Genomic DNA, 22,579 nt, shown 5'->3' on the forward strand with positions numbered 1-22,579 from the left:
TGTTATTGTTGTTAGGGCAGTAAGCTTGCAGAATCGCTAGTATGCCGAGGCAAAATGCTTAGCGGCATTTCGTCTGTCTATACATTCTGAGTTCAAATTCTACCGGAGTCGACTTTGTCTTTCATCCTTTCGGGGTCGATAGAATAAGTACCAGTTGAGTATTGGGGATCGATGTAAATGACTTACTCGTCCCCAAAATTTCAGGCCTTGTACCTTTAGTAGAAAGAGTTATTATTATTATTATTATTATTATTATTATTATTATTATTATTATTATTATTATTATTATTATTATTATTATTATTATTATTATTATTATTATTATTATTATTATTATTATTATTATTAAGTCGGTAAGCTGGCAGAATCGTTAGCACGGCGGGCAAAATGTTTAGCAGTATTTCGTCCGTCTTTACGTTCTGAATTCAAATTCCGCTGACGTCGACTTAGCGTTTCATCATTTTGAGGTCGATGAATTAACTACCAGTTGAACACTGGGGTCAATGTAATCGACTTAGCAACTCCCCTAAAACTGCTGGCCTTGTGCCAAAATTCAAAACATTATTATTATTTTTATTTTTATTATTATTATTATTATTATTATTATTATTATAATCATTATTATTATCATCATCATCATTGTAGTTTCCATGCTGATATTGAAGTCACGAGGAACCGAAGCTTAAATTTAACTCATTCAAGGCATCCGAGGTTCTAATCCCAGTTGTAGCGCCTCTACAGGGTAGTTACTATTAGATTTTTGACACATATGAAATATATCAACATCTATCACTTTGAGAATTATTCATGCGGTTTTTTTCATCTACGCAATCTTCATAAGCAACACCATACCCTCAAGCACCACCACCACCACCACCACCATCATCATCATCATCATCATCATCATCATCATCATCATCATCATCATCATCATCATCATCATCACCACCACCACCACCACCACTAACAACGCCATCACCGCCACGCCATAATCATTATCATCGTCGTCGTTGTAGTCGACATCATTATACCTTGATTAACCTTTAAAGAAATTTTAATATTTGCTATGAGGTTTCCTGTGTTATTTGATCCAGCATCCGTGAAATTTCATATTGGAAAAAAACTCCTCCGCAGCCCTTCTCGTTATTCCAATATACACTACTCAACATCACCTTATACGTGTGTGATTACTTATGTGTGTGTGTGTGTGTGTGTGTGTGTGTGTGTGAGTACATGTGTGTATATATAAATAAACGCACACAATGAAATATGTTTAGGTATGTATATACGTATATATAGACATATACACACACACGCACGCACACAGTCGTATATATATATATATATATATATATATATATATATATATATATATATATATATATATATATATATATATATATATGCACATATTTATACATACATACATGGATGCAAGCATATTGCATTACACACAAAGAGACACACACACACACGCACACACACACACACACACATATATATATATATATATATATATATATATATATATATACATACATATATATATGTACTTATACACACACATATATATACGTAAAATATTTATTACGTATATAAATATATGCAGTGTGCCTATATATGTAGTATACATACATACTATAATATATATATAAGGACACACACACACACATATATATATGTGTGTGTATGTGTACATATACACACACACATATATATATGTATATATATATATATATATATATATATATACAGACATATACATATATACACAAACACGCACATATATATGTGTATATATATATATATACGTATATACGTATATATATATATACATAAATATATATATATATACACACACACACACACACACACACACATATATATATATATATATATATACATACATACAAACACACATATATAGATATTCATATATATATATATATTCATATATATATATATATATATATATATATATATACATATATATATATACATACATGCATATATACATATATATGTATGTATATATATATATATATATATATATATATATATATATATATATATATATATATATATATATATATATATATATATATATATATACATAAACACATGACCTGGTTTACGTCTTTTGTTGCCTCCTTCCAATCGTTTATATATTTTTATATTTGCTTTTAAACATATCTCTCTTTATTTTAATTGCCATTTTCTTTAGCCACAGTTTGAATATTTCATATTATTATTTATCATTTGTGTTTTTGGTTCATCTTGGTTTTTTTTCAAGATTTGTTCTTCAGTTGTAATGCATATGGAATTGGTAATGTGTTCTTGTTGAGACAAAAGTTACCATTGAAGCATTTGTATTTTTTTGTCTAAAATTTATAAAAAAAACTACACACGTCTCAGCGTCCATTTTGTTTTTGTGATAATAAAATGGCGTCCATTGTCTTTTGATTCTGTGCGCGTTTTACTCTTTAGTCATCTATTAGGTATTTTCTGAGCGGGTTTTCACCACGCCTGTGGCTGTGGACAGTCATGCTGTGGTAATTACCTGAAATTAGACATTTAAGATTAGATCTTATTACAAATAATAATAATAATAATAACAAAAGTTGTGACATTAACGACAAAAATAACGTCAACCAACAACAATAACATTAACTGTCCAATGTGACCATTTTATTGTGGTTAGAAAACCTGATATCGATGCCGTAGTAAAGACAAAAACAATTATAGAGGATATTACTTCACCGTGGGACTACTGGGTGAATGAGGAAGGAAGTGAGACAGTGAAGAAATATCAAGAGACGAAGAGAGAAATTAGAGAACTATGGAGAACCGGGTACGTAGAAGTGGTACCGATTGTGAATGGAGCACTGGCCGAAGTTAGTAAAAGATTGGATGCATTGCTTGAGAAGCGAGAAATTGCAATCAGGACAGCACTGTTGCAGAAAAGAGCCTTGTTAGGAACAGCAAGGATTCTAAGGAGGGTGGGAGAATGTCGAAGGAGAAGGAATGATCCAAAGACTTTTGGTCATTGAATACGATTCGCTCTTTTGGTATAGTGTTAGTATAACACTAGCCAGAGCAAAAGTGTCACGGATGACAAAAAAAAACCTCTAAAAAAGAAAACATTGAGTTACAGAGGCTATGGATAGTGTGGGTAAGATGTATCCCTGTGGTTATAGGTGCATTAGGAGCTATCCCTAAAGATTTTGAATAGATAGATAGAGGAAATGCAGTAGATATAAAACCCAGCTGAGTGCAGCTCCAGAAAACATCTAAAGTTACCCGATGCTAGGAATTTTTCATTTCCAACAGTCTAATCTGTTGTGGGTATATGAAATAATGATGATGATTTCAAATTTTGGCACAAGGCTAGCAATTTGCCGGGAGGTGTTCAACTGGTACTTATTTTTAACAACCCCGAAAGGATGAAAGGCAAAGTCAACCTCGGCGGAATTTGAACTCTGAACATAAAGACGGACGAAACGTCGCTAAACATTTTGTCCGGCGTGTTAACGATTCTGCCAACTCGCTGCCTTATAGTGATGATGTTGTTGCTGCTGCTGATGATATTGAGTGGGATGGGCAACTCGACCTGAAGGAAATTCTAACTGAGCCCTACCCGCAAGGTGTTTATCTTGATATGAGATCATTATGTCACACACATATGGTTGTGATGCATGTGCCTGGTGTACCCTTATCAGACGGGTAGTCATGATGGGTATACTAGGCTTCGTAAATTTTACCGCAGTGTTACTTTGATGGCACTTTGACTGCTCTCTCACTCAATAATAATAATAATAATAATAATAATAATAATAATAATAATAATAATAATAATTATTATTATTATTCTTTCCACAACAGGGACAAGGCCTGAAATTTGGGGGAGGGAGATAGTCGATTACATCGACCCTAGTACTCAGCTGGTACTTAATTTATCGACCCCCGAAAGAATAAAAGGCAAAGCCGACCTCAGCGGAATTTGAACTCAGAACGTCAAGGCGGATGAAATACCGCTAAGCATTGATGATGACAATGAGAAGAAGAAGAAGAAGAAGAAGAAGAAGAAGAAGAAGAAGAAGAAGAAGAAGAAGAAGAAGAAGAAGAAGAAGAAGAAGAAGAAGAAGAAGAAGAAGAAGAAGAAGAAGAAGAAGAAGAAGAAGAAGAAGAAGAAGAAGAAGAAGAAGGCTATACTTACGATTTACTCCCATACAATCGATGAATTCCGCTAATGTTATTATTTTGTCCTGGTCTTCATCACAGTAGCGCAAGAAATTACGTCCGCATTTGCGAGATTTTTTCTTCCGTTTACGTAAGTCTTTTTTAAATTTTCTGAGTTCTTTCCGTTCCAATCGCTTCAGGGACAATTTTCGGAAGACAGGAAAAACAAATCGAAAGGGAAATTAAATTAAGATGTGAACAGAAATATGATAGAAAACTCCGAATTATAAATATTAATTATTAGGCGTAGACATGGTTGTGTGGTCCAGAAGCTCGCTTTACAATCAAGTAGTTTCAAGTACAGTCCCGCTGTACGGCACCTTGGGCAAGTGTCTTGTATTATAGATTCGGGCCGACTAATGCCTTGTGCGTGAATTTGGTAAAACTGCATATATAAGTGCGTGTGTGTATCAAATGAAATAGTTTTTGTGTTTGCCCCCAGCAAGTCACTGGACAACTTAACAGTTCGGCAAAAGAGGTCGATAGAATAAGTACCAGACTTTTAAAAATATGTACTGAAGTCGATTAGTTCAATAAAACACCTCAAGACCTCAGCATGACCGCTGTCCAATGACTGTCACAAGTAAAAACTAAAGATCAGTAACGATTTTATATTCATACAAATTATACGTTTATCCTTGTTTATCACAGGAGGAGAAGGTTGGTTCTATAAAAGCCCCGTGATAAATAAATAATTTCCAAGCACTTTGTAAATAGAACGAATAGAAGATTCATTGACATCAAACTCGTGGCTCAAAGCAGCGAAGTTTCCACCATGAAGTATTTTCTTGATTATCTCTACTTTTAACAGTAGAAAATACACTCGTTAATGTCGTTTGTTAGGGTCAGACACCTTTGTATTTTGTCTGTTCACTGACCCCATTCTGATGGATTCAAATACGTAAATCCGTATTTACAAAAGCACAGACTTGCATAGTCATGTAAACATAAGCGATAGTCAGAGTATTCTGGATAGTTGAATATTGTAGATGGTGCATGGGGTATGTTTTGCAGTACAAATAGAATGTTTTGACCGATCATCAACCCCTATTAACACTGGTGAATCCGTGTTAAGTGTGGCAAGGTTCAAAATAGAGCGTACCGTGTTATCTTGGATCAGTGATGAACGAATCAGTAAAAAACAAGACTGCATGTAGAAGCACTTAGTGAGTGATAGACCTAAGCTACGTCTTGTTTATCACGCTCAAGTACTCTCTGGGTCCGTTAGTAGAGCATGCGAACCAGACGTTCAGTCGTGGCACCAACTGTATTAATCTCACCTTTCTGGGATACCTTGACTCACAGACAGTAAGCCTTGGTATCAACCCCCCATGAATAGCGCCTGTTTAGAGGAGCTGAAAAATTCCTAGGAGCTGATTTCTCCCTGCATGGTTTATTTAAAAGACAAACCTTGATGGATGCGGGAATTACACAGAAGTTCGAAACTTGTCAACAAGAGAAAGTATATTGTGAAATATCGGGAACAAAGTAAAAAACAGTAATAACGAAGGAGAAAGAACGTGAGAGATGAGAAGAGAGAGAGAAAGAGGGAGAAGAGAGAGAGAGAGAGTGTGTGTGTGTGTATGTAAGGAAAGACAGAATAATTAAAGACTTCGGATCGCAGCAATATATTCCAGAGCTCGATCTCACTTCACGGCACTTTGTACAAATCTCATCTACCATGATACCATCTTTGAGAGCGAAACTGCGTTGACATTAACTGTAAAGATTATCAGTGACCATTTCTGTTCTTAGATGAGAGAATTAATCGAAGGCCCAGTTTAACAGCATCACGTAATAGTCAAGGCCTTTCGTTCAGTACACTATTACAAGCATTCGGCCACAAATAATGTCACCGACGCCGCCTGTCCTCTTTTGCATAAACTATACAGGGTGTGCGGGGGAGAGAAAGCAAGAACGAGTGACTTACTCCATTTTGGTTCCTGTCCAGCTGATTCATTTTCCATTTGACCACATTGTCAGGCTTTACAGTGGTCAGTGTTATTTCTGGCGCCGTATGACTGCAAGTTGAAAAAGATTAGCTTGATGACATAGAGATTATACACACACACACACACACACGCACACAGTAGCCACTCAGAGACTCACAGGCCACTCAGTGACTTGCAGGCCACGACAGACAGATAGGATGTGCTTGAAGCCGAGAATTTGAGTTTACCGAGATGATATTTACATATCGGCAGAGGAAACAACTAAATCTCATAATGCAGAGAAACGGTTACATGACCAAATGCCTGCAAGCCTAGAGAACTACGTTGCGTGGAAACAATTGTAGTGATTGCAAATGAATGTCCAACCGTACTCCTTCTTGTTCACTCCAACTAATTAAATTATCTATTCACACATTACAGAAGCTCAAACGCAAATCTAACACAAATTAGGAAACTTTCGACGTCAACAATGTATGTGTGTGTGTGTGTGTGTGTGTGTGTGTGTGTGTGTGTATGTGTGTGTGTATGTATGTGTGTGTGTGTGTATTTGGGTCTGTACCCCGCCATCAAGAAAAAGAAAGGTGCTGGAGTCGATTTGTTCGACTAACCCACTCAACGCAGTGCTCCAGCTTGGCTGCAGTCCAATGACTGAAACAAGTACAAAGTAAAAAAAATGAAGATATATGCTTATGCGTATGTGAATGTGTGTGTGCGTATGTGTGTGTGTATGTGTACGTGCGTGTGTGTGTGTGTGTACACCAGATGTCAACAGAAACAGGATACAATGATTTAGGAAATATTTTCTCTAAAGAACTCATACTTTTCATAATAATTCTCCAAGATTATCCACACCCAATTCAGTGCTGCTACAATTACCCCCGTAGCCAGACGCACCACTGAACCTCTACTACACTATCACCACACTTAACTACAATGCACTCAATAGCCACATATCGCCTACTGCTATCACCACCGCCACCACCACCACCCCACCACCATCACAGCTACTACAACATACCCCGCTGCCACTTCCAGCAATGTTACCACACTATTTATATCGCTAGAAACCTACAACCAACAACAGTAGCAACAACAACAACAACACCATGAGTGATTTATTGCCTCATTGGTTCAACTTAGCTGTGATTACCCACTTGAAACTCTTAGAAATAATACTTCCCAACTGGAGGTAAATAAATTTACACACACATACCTTGACACACAAACACATACGCACGCATAAACATACATGCATACACACATATACATATATACGCGTGCATGTATATACAAATATATATATATATGTATGTGTGTATTGTATATCTATATATTATATAATTACTCACGTACAGAAACAGACAGACACACAAAGATATGCATGGATGTGTACGTATTTATGTATGGATGTAATATCATATAAGCTCGTTATAGATAAAATGTTAAACAGTGAATTTACGTTTCTGCTAAAACCCAAACAATCATCAAATAATAAAAACAAAGGTTTTCTCGTTGGAGTTTATTTTCGTTCTGATATTGTATATGAAGAAACATCCAGTTTTCCATGTTGGGCTAAAGATGATGTTTATATGAGCACAACTCATATAAATACACATAAACTGGGATGTTTCTGTGAAAAACATAAACAATTCCATATATTACCCGAATACTAGACTGAAATATTTATCAAATGTCACCATTTTGAAAAGTACCTTCTAAAATATTAAAGTTTAATCTATTCAATCTCAGTCACAGATCTTTTAATTAATTTTTTTAAACTAAACAGTTTGAAACTTCAGATACTGGTTGAATGTGTCACATAGAACACGGTTTACTCTTAACTTTTTTGACAAAATTTTGTATTTTAGAAGTTATTTCGTGATAAAGCTGCCGTATTTGGGTAATTTTAACCAATCAATGATGTGGCTGAAGAAAGTTACTGCTGTTTGCGAAAGTAATGGAAGAGCAACAATTTCCGGGTCATTAGGTCATCTGTTTTTGACACTGCATGCATAATATGTACGTAAATACAGACACATGTATATGTACATTCACACACACACACACACACACGCACACACACACACACACACACACACACACACACACACACACACACACACACACACACACACACACACACACACCAATACATACATACATTCATATGTAAAGCTGATAAAAGCCCGAATGGTAGCAAGGAAAAGGAGAGGGTTTAATAATTAATATGCAGTGGTAGGGGTCAGTAAGTTTATATAAGCTGTCGTTCAGATCGTCAACACACCACCACTCTTTCCTTTCTTTCTCTCTCTATCTCTCTCTCTCTATCTCTCTCTCTCTCTCTCTCTCTCTCTCCCTCTCTCTCTCTACGATTTGTCACGTTTAAAAAATCAGGGGCAGTCACTGAACGAATTATCTGAAATTAACGATTAAAACGTATATTCGTGTGTATGCACATGTATGTGTGTATATATGTATATATGTGTATGTGTGCATGTATGTATGTGTGTATACATGTATGTGTGCATGTATGCATGTCTGTATGTGTATATGTGAGAAAATGGGAGAATTTGTATAGTTACTTGACCTGCAGAGAATAACAGCCAAATCTCTCTCAATGTCACACGCTAACATTATATAAACGAGAGGACACATTGGATAAGATGGAAAAAATACACACGCACACACACACACACGCGAGTATGTATTCCCTATAAAAGAACTTTTCTTATTTTTTATACTTTTCTCCCACCTCTGTCTCTCTTTTTCATGACCTGATGACCCGGAAGTTGTTGCTCTTCCATTACTTTCGCTAACAGCATTAACTTTCTTCAGCTGAATACACGTCATTGATTGGCTTAAATTACCCAAATACGACACCTTTCACACGAAATAACTTCTAAAATACAAAATTTTGTCAAAAATGTTAAGAGTAAACCCTGTTCTATGTGACACATTCAACCAGCATCCGAAGTTTCAAACTGTTTAGTTAAAAAGAATTAATTAAAATATCTGTCACTGAGATTGAATAGATCCACATATATATATATATATATATATATATATATATATATAGAGAGAGAGAGAGAGAGAGAGAGATACATACATATATACATACACACACACAAAGCACACACACACACACACACACACACAAATATATATATATATATATATATATATATATATATATATATATATATATATATATATATATGCACACAAGCGTACATATATTGTGTCGTATATCCATAGATAAATGCATGGATCTCTGCTAATAATACTCACCCATGGTCGGTATTGTTCGACTCAGCTTTCATTTCAGATCGCATTTCACCCATCAAGTCAACCAAGAATCTTCTTTTCTGCGATCGCGGACAGCCTACATTCAGAGAAAAGTATAGTAAATGAAGGTTGAAGAAGTCGAGCAAATATACATACATACATAAAAAAACAAAACAGTCTGCTCGTGAAATTAAAGTGCATTTGTTGAGCACCCCACAGATACGCGTACATTAAACATGACAAGGCTGACCCTTTTGAATTCCAGGTACAACTCATTTTTGCCAGCTGAGTAGAATGGAGCACTGAAATAAAGTGTCTTGCTTAAGGGCACAACGCGCCGCCGAGTATTGAACTCACGACCTAAAGATTGTGAGCCGAATACCCGAATCACAAAGCCACGCGCCTCCACATACATACATGCATATATACATACATACATACAAACAGACAGAGACAAGACATCACGCATGTGATTAACAGCTATCCTAAAATGTCGCCACGGTACTGCTTCCCTACGCGGCACGATGTTGTCTCTACATATATATATATATATATATATATATATATATATATATATATATATATATATATATATATATATATATATATACATACATACATACATACATACATACATACATACATACATACATACATACACACACACACACACGCGTGCACATTTACAATGCCATCCGCAAAAAAGATTGTCCTGAAATAAACTTAGAAGATCCCTCTGTTATGGAACACATTCATAAGCACCAACTCAAAGAATACTGCTGGAATATTCCCATTGTCAAATGTAAGCATAACAGGCCAGATATTGTTGTTTGGGACAAAAGAGCAAAAGTATGTACCATCATGGAGGTCAGCTGTCCTGCAGATATAAATATCTCTTTGAAAATCAAAGAAAGAGAGGATATCTATGGACAACTGTTTCGAAACCTCCAGCTTCTATATCCAGACTATGAATTCATGTTCATACCAATAATAATTGGAGCATGAGGTTTGGTTAGTAAATGCTTAAAGGAGAATCTGGATAAACTGGGATTTTCAGAAAGAGAAATCGACCGGTTAATTCGTGCATTACAAGTGCAGTCTATGAGTGGAACAGTAAAAATATGCAAGACTTTTCTCAAGTTCCAAATGTGAATTTGTCTGTGTTAATTACATCTTTGTTGGAAACCAGCTCCCGCCTCAGTGGAAGATTTATTATAATGAAAAACTAGAAGAGACACATACATACATACACACCTACACACGTACATACACACACATACATACATACACAACTATATACTTTCTTAAGTGTATGCATCGGCATATACACAGACAGAACCAAAGTTCTAAACCCATTGGGATCCAAATGATTATTTAAATGTTACGATTTACAAATGTCCCCAGTTGGCCTTCGACATTTAAGATTACTTCACTCCGATGAACACTCGTATTTTGAATTCTTCTTTCTAGTATATGTACTACTTTACAAGTGGATATACTCGCCCCCTTTAGTGCATCGATGATCCTGGATCGAACCATACAGAAGGATCAGATCACTTCAGCTGACTGATTGACAACTCAAGAAAATTCAAGAAACATTTGTTACTGGGTCTTAGATTGTTGTTACCCAATTGAACTACGTCTCCGGAGTCATCTTTCTGGAAAGTTTTCAGGTAAATAATTTCTCCCAGTAAATGTACTGGATTACCATTATTTTCTTATTAACAAAGCAAATATCATCTAATTTGAACATAATTGAACGGATTGAAAATACAGACGTGTTTCATACGTAACATTTTGTCAAAAATTATGGTCCTAATCGTCTAATAATCCTTCAAAAACATACACACGCACACACACACACACACACACACACACACACATTTATAAAACGACCGCTTTGTATGGAGTACTGTATCCAGAATATTTGTGTTTGCGTGTTTGTGCATCTTTGGGCGTGCAGAAGGACCGGCACTGAATCGGTAGGTCGGGTTCTCTCAGTTCAACCAACGGAATGTGAACGCCAGGGTTTACAGATGTAACAAGTTTGACGACACGAAGTATCATATTCTAACCAAATTCCTTAAAAAACATCCCAACTCACAACTACTTAACTTCTCATCTGTCAATGACGACAGTTATCTCAAGTAGAGGGGAACACGAAAAAAATTAACAAATACACGCCTACGCATGTATATGTATATATATATATATATATATATATGTATGTATGAATGCATGTATGAAACACACATACATATATGTATCATTATGTACATTTATGCATACGCCCGTATTATACACACACACACACACACACACACACACACACACACACGCATATATATATATAATATACACGCGCGCGCATATCCCCATATTCAGTGCACCAAATGGAACGGCAACAACCACTTGAAAAGTACTACCAGTCTGACAACAACAACAGCAACAAAAATGTCAACAACCACCTCAACGACGCCATTATCTTCAGATTAACAAAAGTAATAATAACAACAAAAATATCGCAATATTTAGCAAATACGATGACGGAAACCATAAGAACAAATAATAGCAAAAACATAATGAAAACACCGACAATGATGACGGGGTTGAAAGATGAGGGTAGAAGTTGTTGACTTGGTTTACCTTTCATTTCCCGATCTGGTTTCATATCACAGTTGACAGACTTGTTAAAGGATGCTGTGGCATATATGGATTTCCCCGTGTTTTCTTCCACACACCAACACAGATTATTATAACACTGGGTCTTTTTGTAGTTACCGTTTGGGGTACATTCTGGAGCAAACGTCTGACCATTCGGTTCCTCACGGTTGATTTTAATAGCAGCGTCTCTCTCTTCTAAACAACTGCGATGGTCTGCAAGAAAGTCATAGAGAGTAAACAACATGGAGTCAGTTATCACTAAATATCTACTTCCGGTTCCGCTGTTAGATTTTGCTTAAGGGAAAAAAAAAAAGATTTTTCTTTAAATGAAAAAATGGTGCTTTAAAGCGTTTCAAATTATAGTTAATTGATAGATATGTTCGTGCAGGATGCAGGGTAAGAAATTTGGTCTTCATGCCTTTTGCAAAGTTTAGATTTTCAGTAGACTATAAAATAGATGAGGCCATAAAAACCAGCTTAAATATCGTACAGTGTTTAGTTAGGACACTTTCAATTCGAAAATGACCGTGCGCGTTGATCAAATAATACCAGTAATATAACAGTGCCTGCTAAATCAGCCATTATCTTTTCCTTATATATAGTTGGTCTTATCCCAATATGAAATATCAATATGTAAAATTTTCAAACTATAGTCAAGTGATAAAACCGGTGGTGAACCGAATTAAATCTTCCAATTGTGGGTCGTCTCCCTCTACGGCGTAAATTCAATCTTTATTTTCTATTTTTATCATTTTTTTTCTTTTTTGCTACCCAGATCTGTTATCATTGCTGTTGCTATTTAGTCTCATGCCTACTTTCATCGAGACCCACGATCAAGTATGTCCCGACTGTTAACATTTTACTATTTTTTCAGACAAGTGAGATTTGTGAAAGATTTTGAGGAGAAATTATCGGCGAAAATTTGAAGTTAACACTCACCTTTGATCATAAATATCATTTTCACATTATACTCAATATTGATTTTTAAAATTTAGAGTACGCTTAGAGTACCCAATACTTTAAACTATAAAACAAGAGGACATAATACATACATACATACATATATATGTATATATATATGTATATTAGCTCTCCTGAAAAAACAATTTCTAACTTCCGGTCAGCCATTGTTATGATCGGCCATTATTATGATTGACCGTTGACTGAACACTATTCAATTTTTTTTCTCCGTGTTTTTCTCCTTGTCTCCGTATTCTTTCTGTTGAAGAGCGTAGCTCGAAACGTCAAAGACTTTCCGTATTCCCGAGCGTCATACTAATATATCCTTTTGTTATTTACACCACCTATCCTCGTCTGTTGTTATTATTTGTATATTCTCCCATATATATATATATATATATATATATATATATATATATATACACATACATACATATATACATACACACACATACATATACATACACATACATATATTAATATATAAATACACACATCTATCTATCTATCTATCTATCTATCTATCTATCTATCTATCTATCTATCTATCTATCTATCTATATATATATATATATATATATATATATATATATATATATATATATATATATATATATATATATATATATGGTTTGACTTCATTTTAAACATCATATATGTACTATATATATTTTGTGTTAGGCTTAGGAGCGGTGCTCGGTACCAGAATTTTCGACTCGTATCAAATATAATAAACTACTGAAAATCGTTGTCAGAGTATCTGCGTAAGTGGAGTCTAGACTGGCCGGTTTGTAGAGGCATCGAGTCGTATGGATTGTAATAATGAAGTCAAACCAAAGAGTCATATAATGAAATCTTTTAATAATTACATATATATATATATATATATATATATATATATATATATATATGTGTGTGTGTGTGTGTGTGTGTGTGTGTATATATATATATTATATCTGCTTATATGTATGGGTATATTTATATATATATGCGTGTATGTTTATATCTATGTATATGTATGCATGTATGTGTAGGTATATATGTATATATATATATGACATATATAAATGTGTATGTGTGTATGTTGCCGTGTGTCAACGTGTATGTATGTATGTATGTATGTATGTATGTATGTATGTATGTATGTATGTATGTATCGCTGACCACTACACATTTTTTCTCTCCCTGTTTCTTTCTGTGATCCTTTCTGTGGAAGAGCGCAGGCTCGAAGCGTTAAAGACTTTTTCAATTCCCGAGCGTTATACTAATACATCTATTTGTTTTCTACACCACCTGTCTTCGTCTGTCTTTTTGTGAATTCTCCCTATATACACACACACACATATATATATATAGATGGAATATACATAATATATATAGATGGAATATACATAACGATCATTGTGAAAGTGACCATGCTTTACCAGTAAGCTATTAGGTGTAAACCGTTTGTTTTATTATCCAATACACACACACACATACACACACACACCTGTCAGTGTGTATCCGTGCGTGAGTGCACCCTTATATTTTCAAAAAATACATTCATGTAGAGATTGTAAGTACATATCTACGCTTGCCTGTGTATGTGCGTACATGTCTGTGCGTGAGTAGAATTATACGTATTCACGCATATACATATATATGTATGTGTGTGTGTGTGTGTGTGTGAGTGTGCTTATGTTTATACAGTTTTGTACATACATATTTGTGTGTATGCATTTATGTATATATATATGTGTGTGTGTGTTTGTGTATGTGTGGTGTACGGGTGGTGGGGTGTGCATGCGTTATCGTCATTATTATTTAATCCAAAGCACCTTGACACCACTCATATCTTCAAGGATATTTACTATAAATTACATTCACTACTAAAACTGCAAACCGCACCCTGACACCTGGTTCATTTCACCCCGCTTCTCTTTCCCGAATTCTTGACCTCCATGTGTTACTCATTATCCATGTTCCTTAGAACTTGTATTAAAAAAAAAAAAAACAATCCCATTTCTTTCAATATCCTTCTCTTTTTCCCTCCCTTTTCTCTTTCACACACTTCTTCTTATCCCTCTTCTTTCTCCTCCTTAGTAGCTGACTCGCTGTTCTAATCACATACATGTTGAAATATATTCATTAACGTCTTCATATTTTGAAATGTTTTAATTGAGAAAGGCTTACGTAATGGATGCATTTCCTAATTTATATTACGCAAACATAATATTTAAAAGATCTTTACCTTATTATTACAATTTAATATATATATATATATATATATATATATATATATATATATATATATATATATATATCAAACTTAATTACTTAATTACTACCATTCGCCATGATAGATCGCTGACCACTCCTAGTTTCTCTCCTTATTTCTTTCTGTGTTCCTTTCTGTTGAAGAGCGTAGGCTCGAAACGTTAAAGACTTTCGCTATTCCCGAGCGTTATACTAATACATCCTTTTGTTGTTTACACCACCTGTCTCCGTCTGTTGTTTTTCGTGAATTCTCCTATATATATATATATATATATATATATATATATATATATATATATATATATATACAAACAGTTCTTTCAAACTACTTTGTTTTGAATACTTTTTGAATGCTTTTCAACGTTTCTTAAGACCAATGGAAATTGTGCGTGTGTGTGTGTGTGTGTCTGTGTGTGTGTATGTGTGCCCCCCCCCGAATGTATGTGTGTATACCTGTGTGTATGTGTGCGTGTCTGAATGTATATGTGTATACCTGTGTGTGCTTGTGTGTTTGTATGTCTACTTCTGCATAGATCGAACCATACACGTACGCCTCTCTGCTGTTAGATGGCTTTTATATATTCAAGCCTTTAATTGCATAGACGCAACAAGTGCACGTCCACACATTTGTACGCTACACTGACACATAAGTATACATACATATATAAACATACACACGTGTGATATAAATGTTATGAAAAACCATAATAGACGAATCTTCCAAGTAAACGATCACGATTTTGACAATAAATATTATTTTGACTCTTTAATTGGAATAGAATTATTTATTCAGTGCAGGCTTAGCGTACACAAGTACTTAACCCGATGCAGTAAAGATTCACTTTAGTTTCTCAAAATGACGTGGTACTAATTACAATATTGACTGCGTAAACCAGGATGAGATCGAAACCAATTACTGCATCGATTATCCTTTTTTTGCTTCTTTTAATTGTTTCAGCCATACGACTGTGGCCCTGCTGGGGCACCACCTTGAAAGCTTTAGTAATTAAGTTTACCCTAGCTTACCCTAGTAATTAAGTTTAAAGTTTTGAGTCTGGTACTCATTCTATCAGTCCGTTTTTCCGGAAAACAATGGGTACGTAAACAAACCAGCACCGATGTTCAAGTGGTGGCGGTGAGAAACAGAAACTCATTCTGATATATATATATATATATATATATATATATATATATATATATATATATATATATTTGTATTGCTTAACCATCTTCTCAGACCGTCCCCGATGAAGGGGTATATAAAATATCCCGGAAACAGCTGTAAGACCTTCTCGTTATAAATGTTCTGAAATTTTTCACAGCCTTGGATTTTTATCTCATTCTGTTAAGTTATATATATATATATATATATATATATATATATATATATATATATATATATATATATAAATCTCTGAGCGAGTTATAGACAGTAGCTGCACGACATCGTGAAGTATATTTGTCACTTAAATGTGGCTAACCCTTAAGGGTGGATGCTACTGTACCTTGTAGCCCCAGGAAGGCATCTCCTCCAGCTGGCTATTGACACACGATCTGTGCTCTAACAACAAAACAACCCCAATATATATATATATATATATATATATATATATATATATATATATATATATATATATATATAACAAATGAGAGACGGAAAATGAAATATACGAGAAACTTAATTGCTCACAACGATCGTTTCGACGAATCCTGCATCGATCCCCCGAAGGTGGGATACTGTGAAACTGGTTGTGATACATCACTCGGTGCAGAAGTGTCTCGTTAAATGATGTTATAAGGAGTATCGCCGTAAATGAGCTCTGTTTCGCTCGGTTTTGATACACCATGTTAGTGACAGTATGTTTAAGACGTTAGGCAGAAATAGTGAGGGACGGATTCCGTTGCAACTTTATAGACTAAGACAGGGAATAATTAATTAAAAATAGGTCGAAAAATAAAAATAAAGTAAAATATTATTTGCGCGTTAGTACCCATATATAGTTACTTCCGTACCCACACTAGCTACTCTGTGTACACACACACACCCTCTCATACACAGAATTAAATAGATGTTATTAAACTCTTTGATAAGTGTCCTTGATATATATATATATATATATATATATATATATATATATATATACAGGCATACATAAGATTTAAAATACTCAAAAAGCCACCAAATTCACTGAAAATCATAACAAACCAACATCTGTATATATATATATGTATATATGTATGTGTGTATATATATATATATATATATATATATATATATATATATATATATCTTAAAGAGGGTTTTCCACATGGTGGAACTGAAATCGAAAACATGTCGCTCCAAAGTGAGCTTCTTAAGCCCAAATCCATGCCAGTACCTATATATATATATAAACACATGCATATACACATACATACATATATATATATATTTATATACACATGCATATATATATTTATATATATATGTACATATGCATACGTTTATATATATACACGCACACATATATAAGCATATATATGTGTGTATATATATATATATATATATATATATATATATATATATATATATATATATGTCTGTATATACATATATGTTTGTATATATGTATGTATGTTTGTGTGTGTGTGTGTGTGTGTGTGTGTGTGTGTGTGTGTGTGTGTGTGTGTGTGTGTGTATCCATACAAAATTTATTTAATATGAAATGCCTCTCAGAGAACGAATTCTGCTTCAGTGATAGAAATGTCGTCTGAAAGCGAGAAAGCTGTGGTAATCACCCATTTGCATAGGATTGTAGGAAGGCGGTTCTGGAGAGGGTTAGTTGCCTGGTATTTGGGGAAGAGGCGTGGACAATTCCTTGGTAAAGAGATTCACGTATAGATTGGTAGATTCCAACAGAGAAAAAATGATGGAGGGAAACCGGTTGGAGGGGTAAAAAAAGTAGAGGTAGATGAGACAAACTCAAAAAGTCTAAAGAGTTATATACGGGGGAACATGGGATATATAAAACAAAAATCAATAAAAATATGAAAACGTAAATGAATAAAAAATAAATATAAATGAATATTATATTATCTACTCATGAGTCCCTTCACTTTCTCTACTGCCCATCAGTCAACTAGTCTCGTCCACGATCTCTTGAATATAAACACATGAGTAAAGGGATGCGAACTATATTGCACAAACGCACCAACATACATACATACATACATACATACATACATACGAGGTTGAGTCAAAATGTAATGCCATTTTGTTTAGGACAGGTATAATTACCAACACAGGAACATGTATCATACATCAAAATGAAGCTGGTCCTCTGTGGATCACATCCCTACTTCTCAACATAGTCACCGTTTCTCTCAATAGCAATGTTCCACCTTCGAATGAGAGCATGTATCTCTGCCCCGTAAAATTCTGTTGACTGTTCTTTGAGCCACTTCTTCATTACAGTTTCCACTTCCTCCTCACTGTAATAATGTTTGCCTCTCAAACTCTCTTTCATGGGGCCGAAGAGATGATAGTCTGAAGGCGCTAAACCTGGCAAGTGCGGAGGTAGTGAAGAAGTGGCTCAAAGAACAGTCAACAGAATTTTACGGGGCAGAGATACATGCTCTCATTCAAAGGTGGAACATTGCTATTGAGAGAAACGGTGACTATGTTGAGAAGTAGGGATGTGATCCACAGAGGACCAGCTTCATTTTGATGTATGATACATGTTCCTGTGTTGGTAATCAGTTGGTGTTTTCACCAATGCAAATACATGCATCCACACATTGTATGTTTGTGTATAGCCTTGTCTCTGTAACTTCGTCGTTTTCTGTGTATATGCATGCGTGTGTGCATTATTAACGCTCACTAATTCCATCTTTATAAAATCCTCCCCCACCAACTATTTCTCCACTCACACGACTTACCAGATAAATATCAATCTTTCAACCCAACACGACTAATCACCCCCACCCCGCCCCACACGCACTCTCAATAAAAATTATTTCACTCACCACTCGCTGACCGCAACGACATTCAAATGAAAAGCATATTCGTTAAACTTCGACCACACCTCAAATTCTATCTCTTATAACAAATTTTTTCCTTATCTTTAAGCTACTGGTCTTGGACACCAACCAAATTTCCATCCTTTCATATAAACCATATTTTCATCAATATCTTTATAGTTTTTGGTGAAAATTTTTGTTGCCCTAAAATGAGTAAACCAAAAAATGGGTTTCCGTTGTTTCCCACAATAAACATTCCGTTGTTCAATCAATTGAACTCCCAGCAGTGTAGAAGTGGTTGAGTATTCCACAGGCATGTGCACTCTTAACGTTAAATTCAAGCAGAATCAGCGTTACACTGTATGGAAAGGTTAGAGCATCGCATTACACGCACAATTCATCCGTAGGCTTCCGAACAGTTTCCGTCATCCCAAATTCTCTTATATGGTTTAGGTCGATCGGAGACTATGGTAAATAACGCTTGATCAAAATGTCAAACATTGGGATCGAACCAGGGACCTGGCAACTGCAAAGCGAATTTCGGCCATGCCTGTCCATACCAAACTAACTCATACCCAACATATAAAAATACACCGCCAACATAAAAACTGAAAACAGTCCCCCCCCACCCCGGTAGACATCATTCACTCCAAACCATACACAACTCGAATATTTCAACCGTTTCGCATCCACTTCTCATTCGTTCCACCAGTCTGGGGATTCCTGACCCGAAACGAAAACTTTGGTCACTTTGAGCACCATTTCAATCCCACAACAAATACTTCTATTTGTCACAGAGAGTTGGATGCAGCACAGACTAGCTGCCCATATGCACGCACGCTTAAACACACACACGCACATACATACATACATACATACATACATACACTTCGTTATTGTAAAAATTACATGAACGGAAAATGATAAACCGTAAGTTTACCCGAAACTCACAAGCTGTAAATCGCAGTATGAAAGGCGATACCAGCAAGGCAGTAAATGCTCCTCCCCAAGAAGACCCAGAGTCATTCTAGCGAGGAATCTGGAATGTAAACAAACAACGCGATGCAGTATGATTAAACGACCTACGAAGTGAACACTGTGTAAACGCTTTTCCCAAAACATACATCACCAATGAAACACTCCTGATGGTTATTATGAAAATGTCGAATGGAAAAGCGACTAAAAATGACCTGATATAAAAAGCTCACGCTTCACAGGGAAATTCTTACGAACCTGTTTTAATAACAACAATGGACGCTGAGCTAGATATACCGGATTATCTGACGGTTGCACGGACCACTCTTATTTCCAAGAACAAAGAGACCCATGTTGCCAAAAACTACAGGCCCATAGCACGCTTGAATGTTATGTACAAGTTGTACACAGGCAATCTGAATATGTTTCTTCAAGACCACTTCCAAACAAATGGTGTGATAACTGATGCACAGAAGGAAAGAAAGAACAGCTCCTCCACAACAAAGCTCTCTTTAAGGGAGCCAAGTAACTTCACCGTAATCTCTTAAAGGTATTGCTCGACTACAAGAAGGCGTTCGACTCTGTGCGTCACTCATCACTGACAACTACTGAAACAACACTTATTGCTATAAACAGAATTAAGCTATCAACAGGCATATTCCAGGGTGATAGTTTATCTGTAATGCTGTTTGTACTGACAGTGAATTCCTTGTCAGCCCTGTTAACAAAATGCCAACGTTACATGCTACGATATGCAGAAAAGAATAAAATTAATGTCACTCACATATTTTTTGTTGATGACCCAAATTTTTATTCTGGTAATATGACCAACATCAAGAGACAATTAGAACTCGTCACAACATTCTCACGAGATATAGGAATGGAGTTTGGGCAAGATAAATGCTCATACAAGATGGTTAACGGAGGAAAGATTGTTGACCAGGCAGAGAATATGTACACCAGTGGCTTGTTTATCTCCCCTATCTCTAATGATGAAAGCTACAAGTACCTCGAAATCTATGAGAATGTTGCATACTGGTGCTGTGACTTAAGCCAGAATAACAAAAGAGTACTTCTGTAGACTCTGGAAAATATGGAACTCTGCATTTAACAAGGCCATGTCTCAATGTTTTTGTAGTACCAATGCTAGTATAAACATTTGGGATATTGGACTGGACATTCGATGAGATACGCAACCTGGTCATCAAAATCAGAAAGGTACTGACCACAACTGGCGACCTCCACATTTAACAGTGACACAGATATGGTTTATATGAGATAAAGTGATGGTGGTAGAGGCTTAAAGTCAGACTAAACAACTTTTGAATGTCGCACTGTATAACTCAGACAACACCTGCTGAATAGTAAAGAAAGAAATGAGTACATTCCATGCATTTACAAAAATGACAGCAGCAATATCTTCAGAGTTGGAGAAGAGCTACTGCCCAGGTACTCTCAGAATACAGCTGTCTCATGCGATCCAAAGGAGGCTGGAATCGCCCACCTGAACAGCAGCTTGGAGGAAAAGCAGACATCGAACTAGCAAAAAAAGCAACGCATGGTTAATATTCCGTAAGCTAGAAGGCAACAACAGTATTGACAGGAAGAATGGCTTCTGAACCTGCGATAGATACATTACATCCAAACTATAAGGATGTACTTTCGCTATCCAGGAAGAGAAGATATCTTTCTAAATACTGGATAATTAAGAGGGACAAAGAAACCATCAAACCTCGTTGTGATTAAAAATGTCGGCTCTGTTATACCAATGTGGAAAATATCATCCGCATCATCAGCAGCTTCCCCAAAATGTCTATGAGATACTACCTGCTCCTGAGTCAAGATGTAGTTACAAAAGCTGTTTACAGTGCTATCCATAGGAAGGTCTGCCCTGACATATACATCAGAGGAATGTCAGAACCAGCAGGTAGCCATACCTTTAAAAACAAGGGATACTGATGGAACACCTCAATAAAAAAAACATCAATTCGGTGCAATTGTAAAAGCCTGATATTGTTTTGTGGGACAAAGAACAAAAGCCATGCGCTGTTGTAGAGGTCAGCTGCCGAGTAGATGCGAATGTAACATTAAAAGTCCAGGAAAAAGAGAACATTTATGGCGAATTAATGCGGAACTTACAGCTCTTGTACCCTGACTATGAATTCTCATTTGTACCTGTAGCCATAGGTGCCTTAGGTTATGCACCAACAAATTTGCACGAAGACCTAGAAACGCTTGGTTTCACA

The 22,579-nt window shown here is 35.6% G+C and overlaps 1 protein-coding gene across 4 annotated transcripts in view; it reads right to left on the bottom strand.

The window, feature by feature from the left end:
- Window positions 1-2,168: 2,168 nt before the first annotated feature.
- LOC106881345 (SPARC-related modular calcium-binding protein 1) overlaps window positions 2,169-22,579 on the bottom strand; it is a 169,979-nt gene continuing 149,568 nt past the window's right edge. For 3 of the 4 annotated variants that reach the window (XM_089353333.1, XM_089353330.1, XM_089353332.1), the window contains 5 exons: window positions 12,123-12,353; window positions 9,480-9,573; window positions 6,170-6,260; window positions 4,217-4,373; window positions 2,169-2,560 (listed from right to left, as the gene is read on the bottom strand). In XM_089353333.1, the coding sequence (XP_089209459.1) occupies window positions 2,484-2,560; window positions 4,217-4,373; window positions 6,170-6,260; window positions 9,480-9,573; window positions 12,123-12,353 (650 nt within the window). In that variant the 3' untranslated portion in view covers window positions 2,169-2,483. Of the gene's footprint in view, window positions 2,561-4,216; window positions 4,374-6,169; window positions 6,261-9,479; window positions 9,574-12,122; window positions 12,399-22,579 lie in introns of all 4 variants that reach the window. The other variant, XM_089353331.1, reaches the window with a different exon arrangement.

This window comes from Octopus bimaculoides, chromosome 6 (genome assembly GCF_046866305.1).
Source record: "Octopus bimaculoides isolate indiv1 chromosome 6, ASM4686630v1, whole genome shotgun sequence".
In the NCBI taxonomy this organism is placed as follows: Eukaryota; Metazoa; Mollusca; class Cephalopoda; order Octopoda; family Octopodidae; genus Octopus; species Octopus bimaculoides.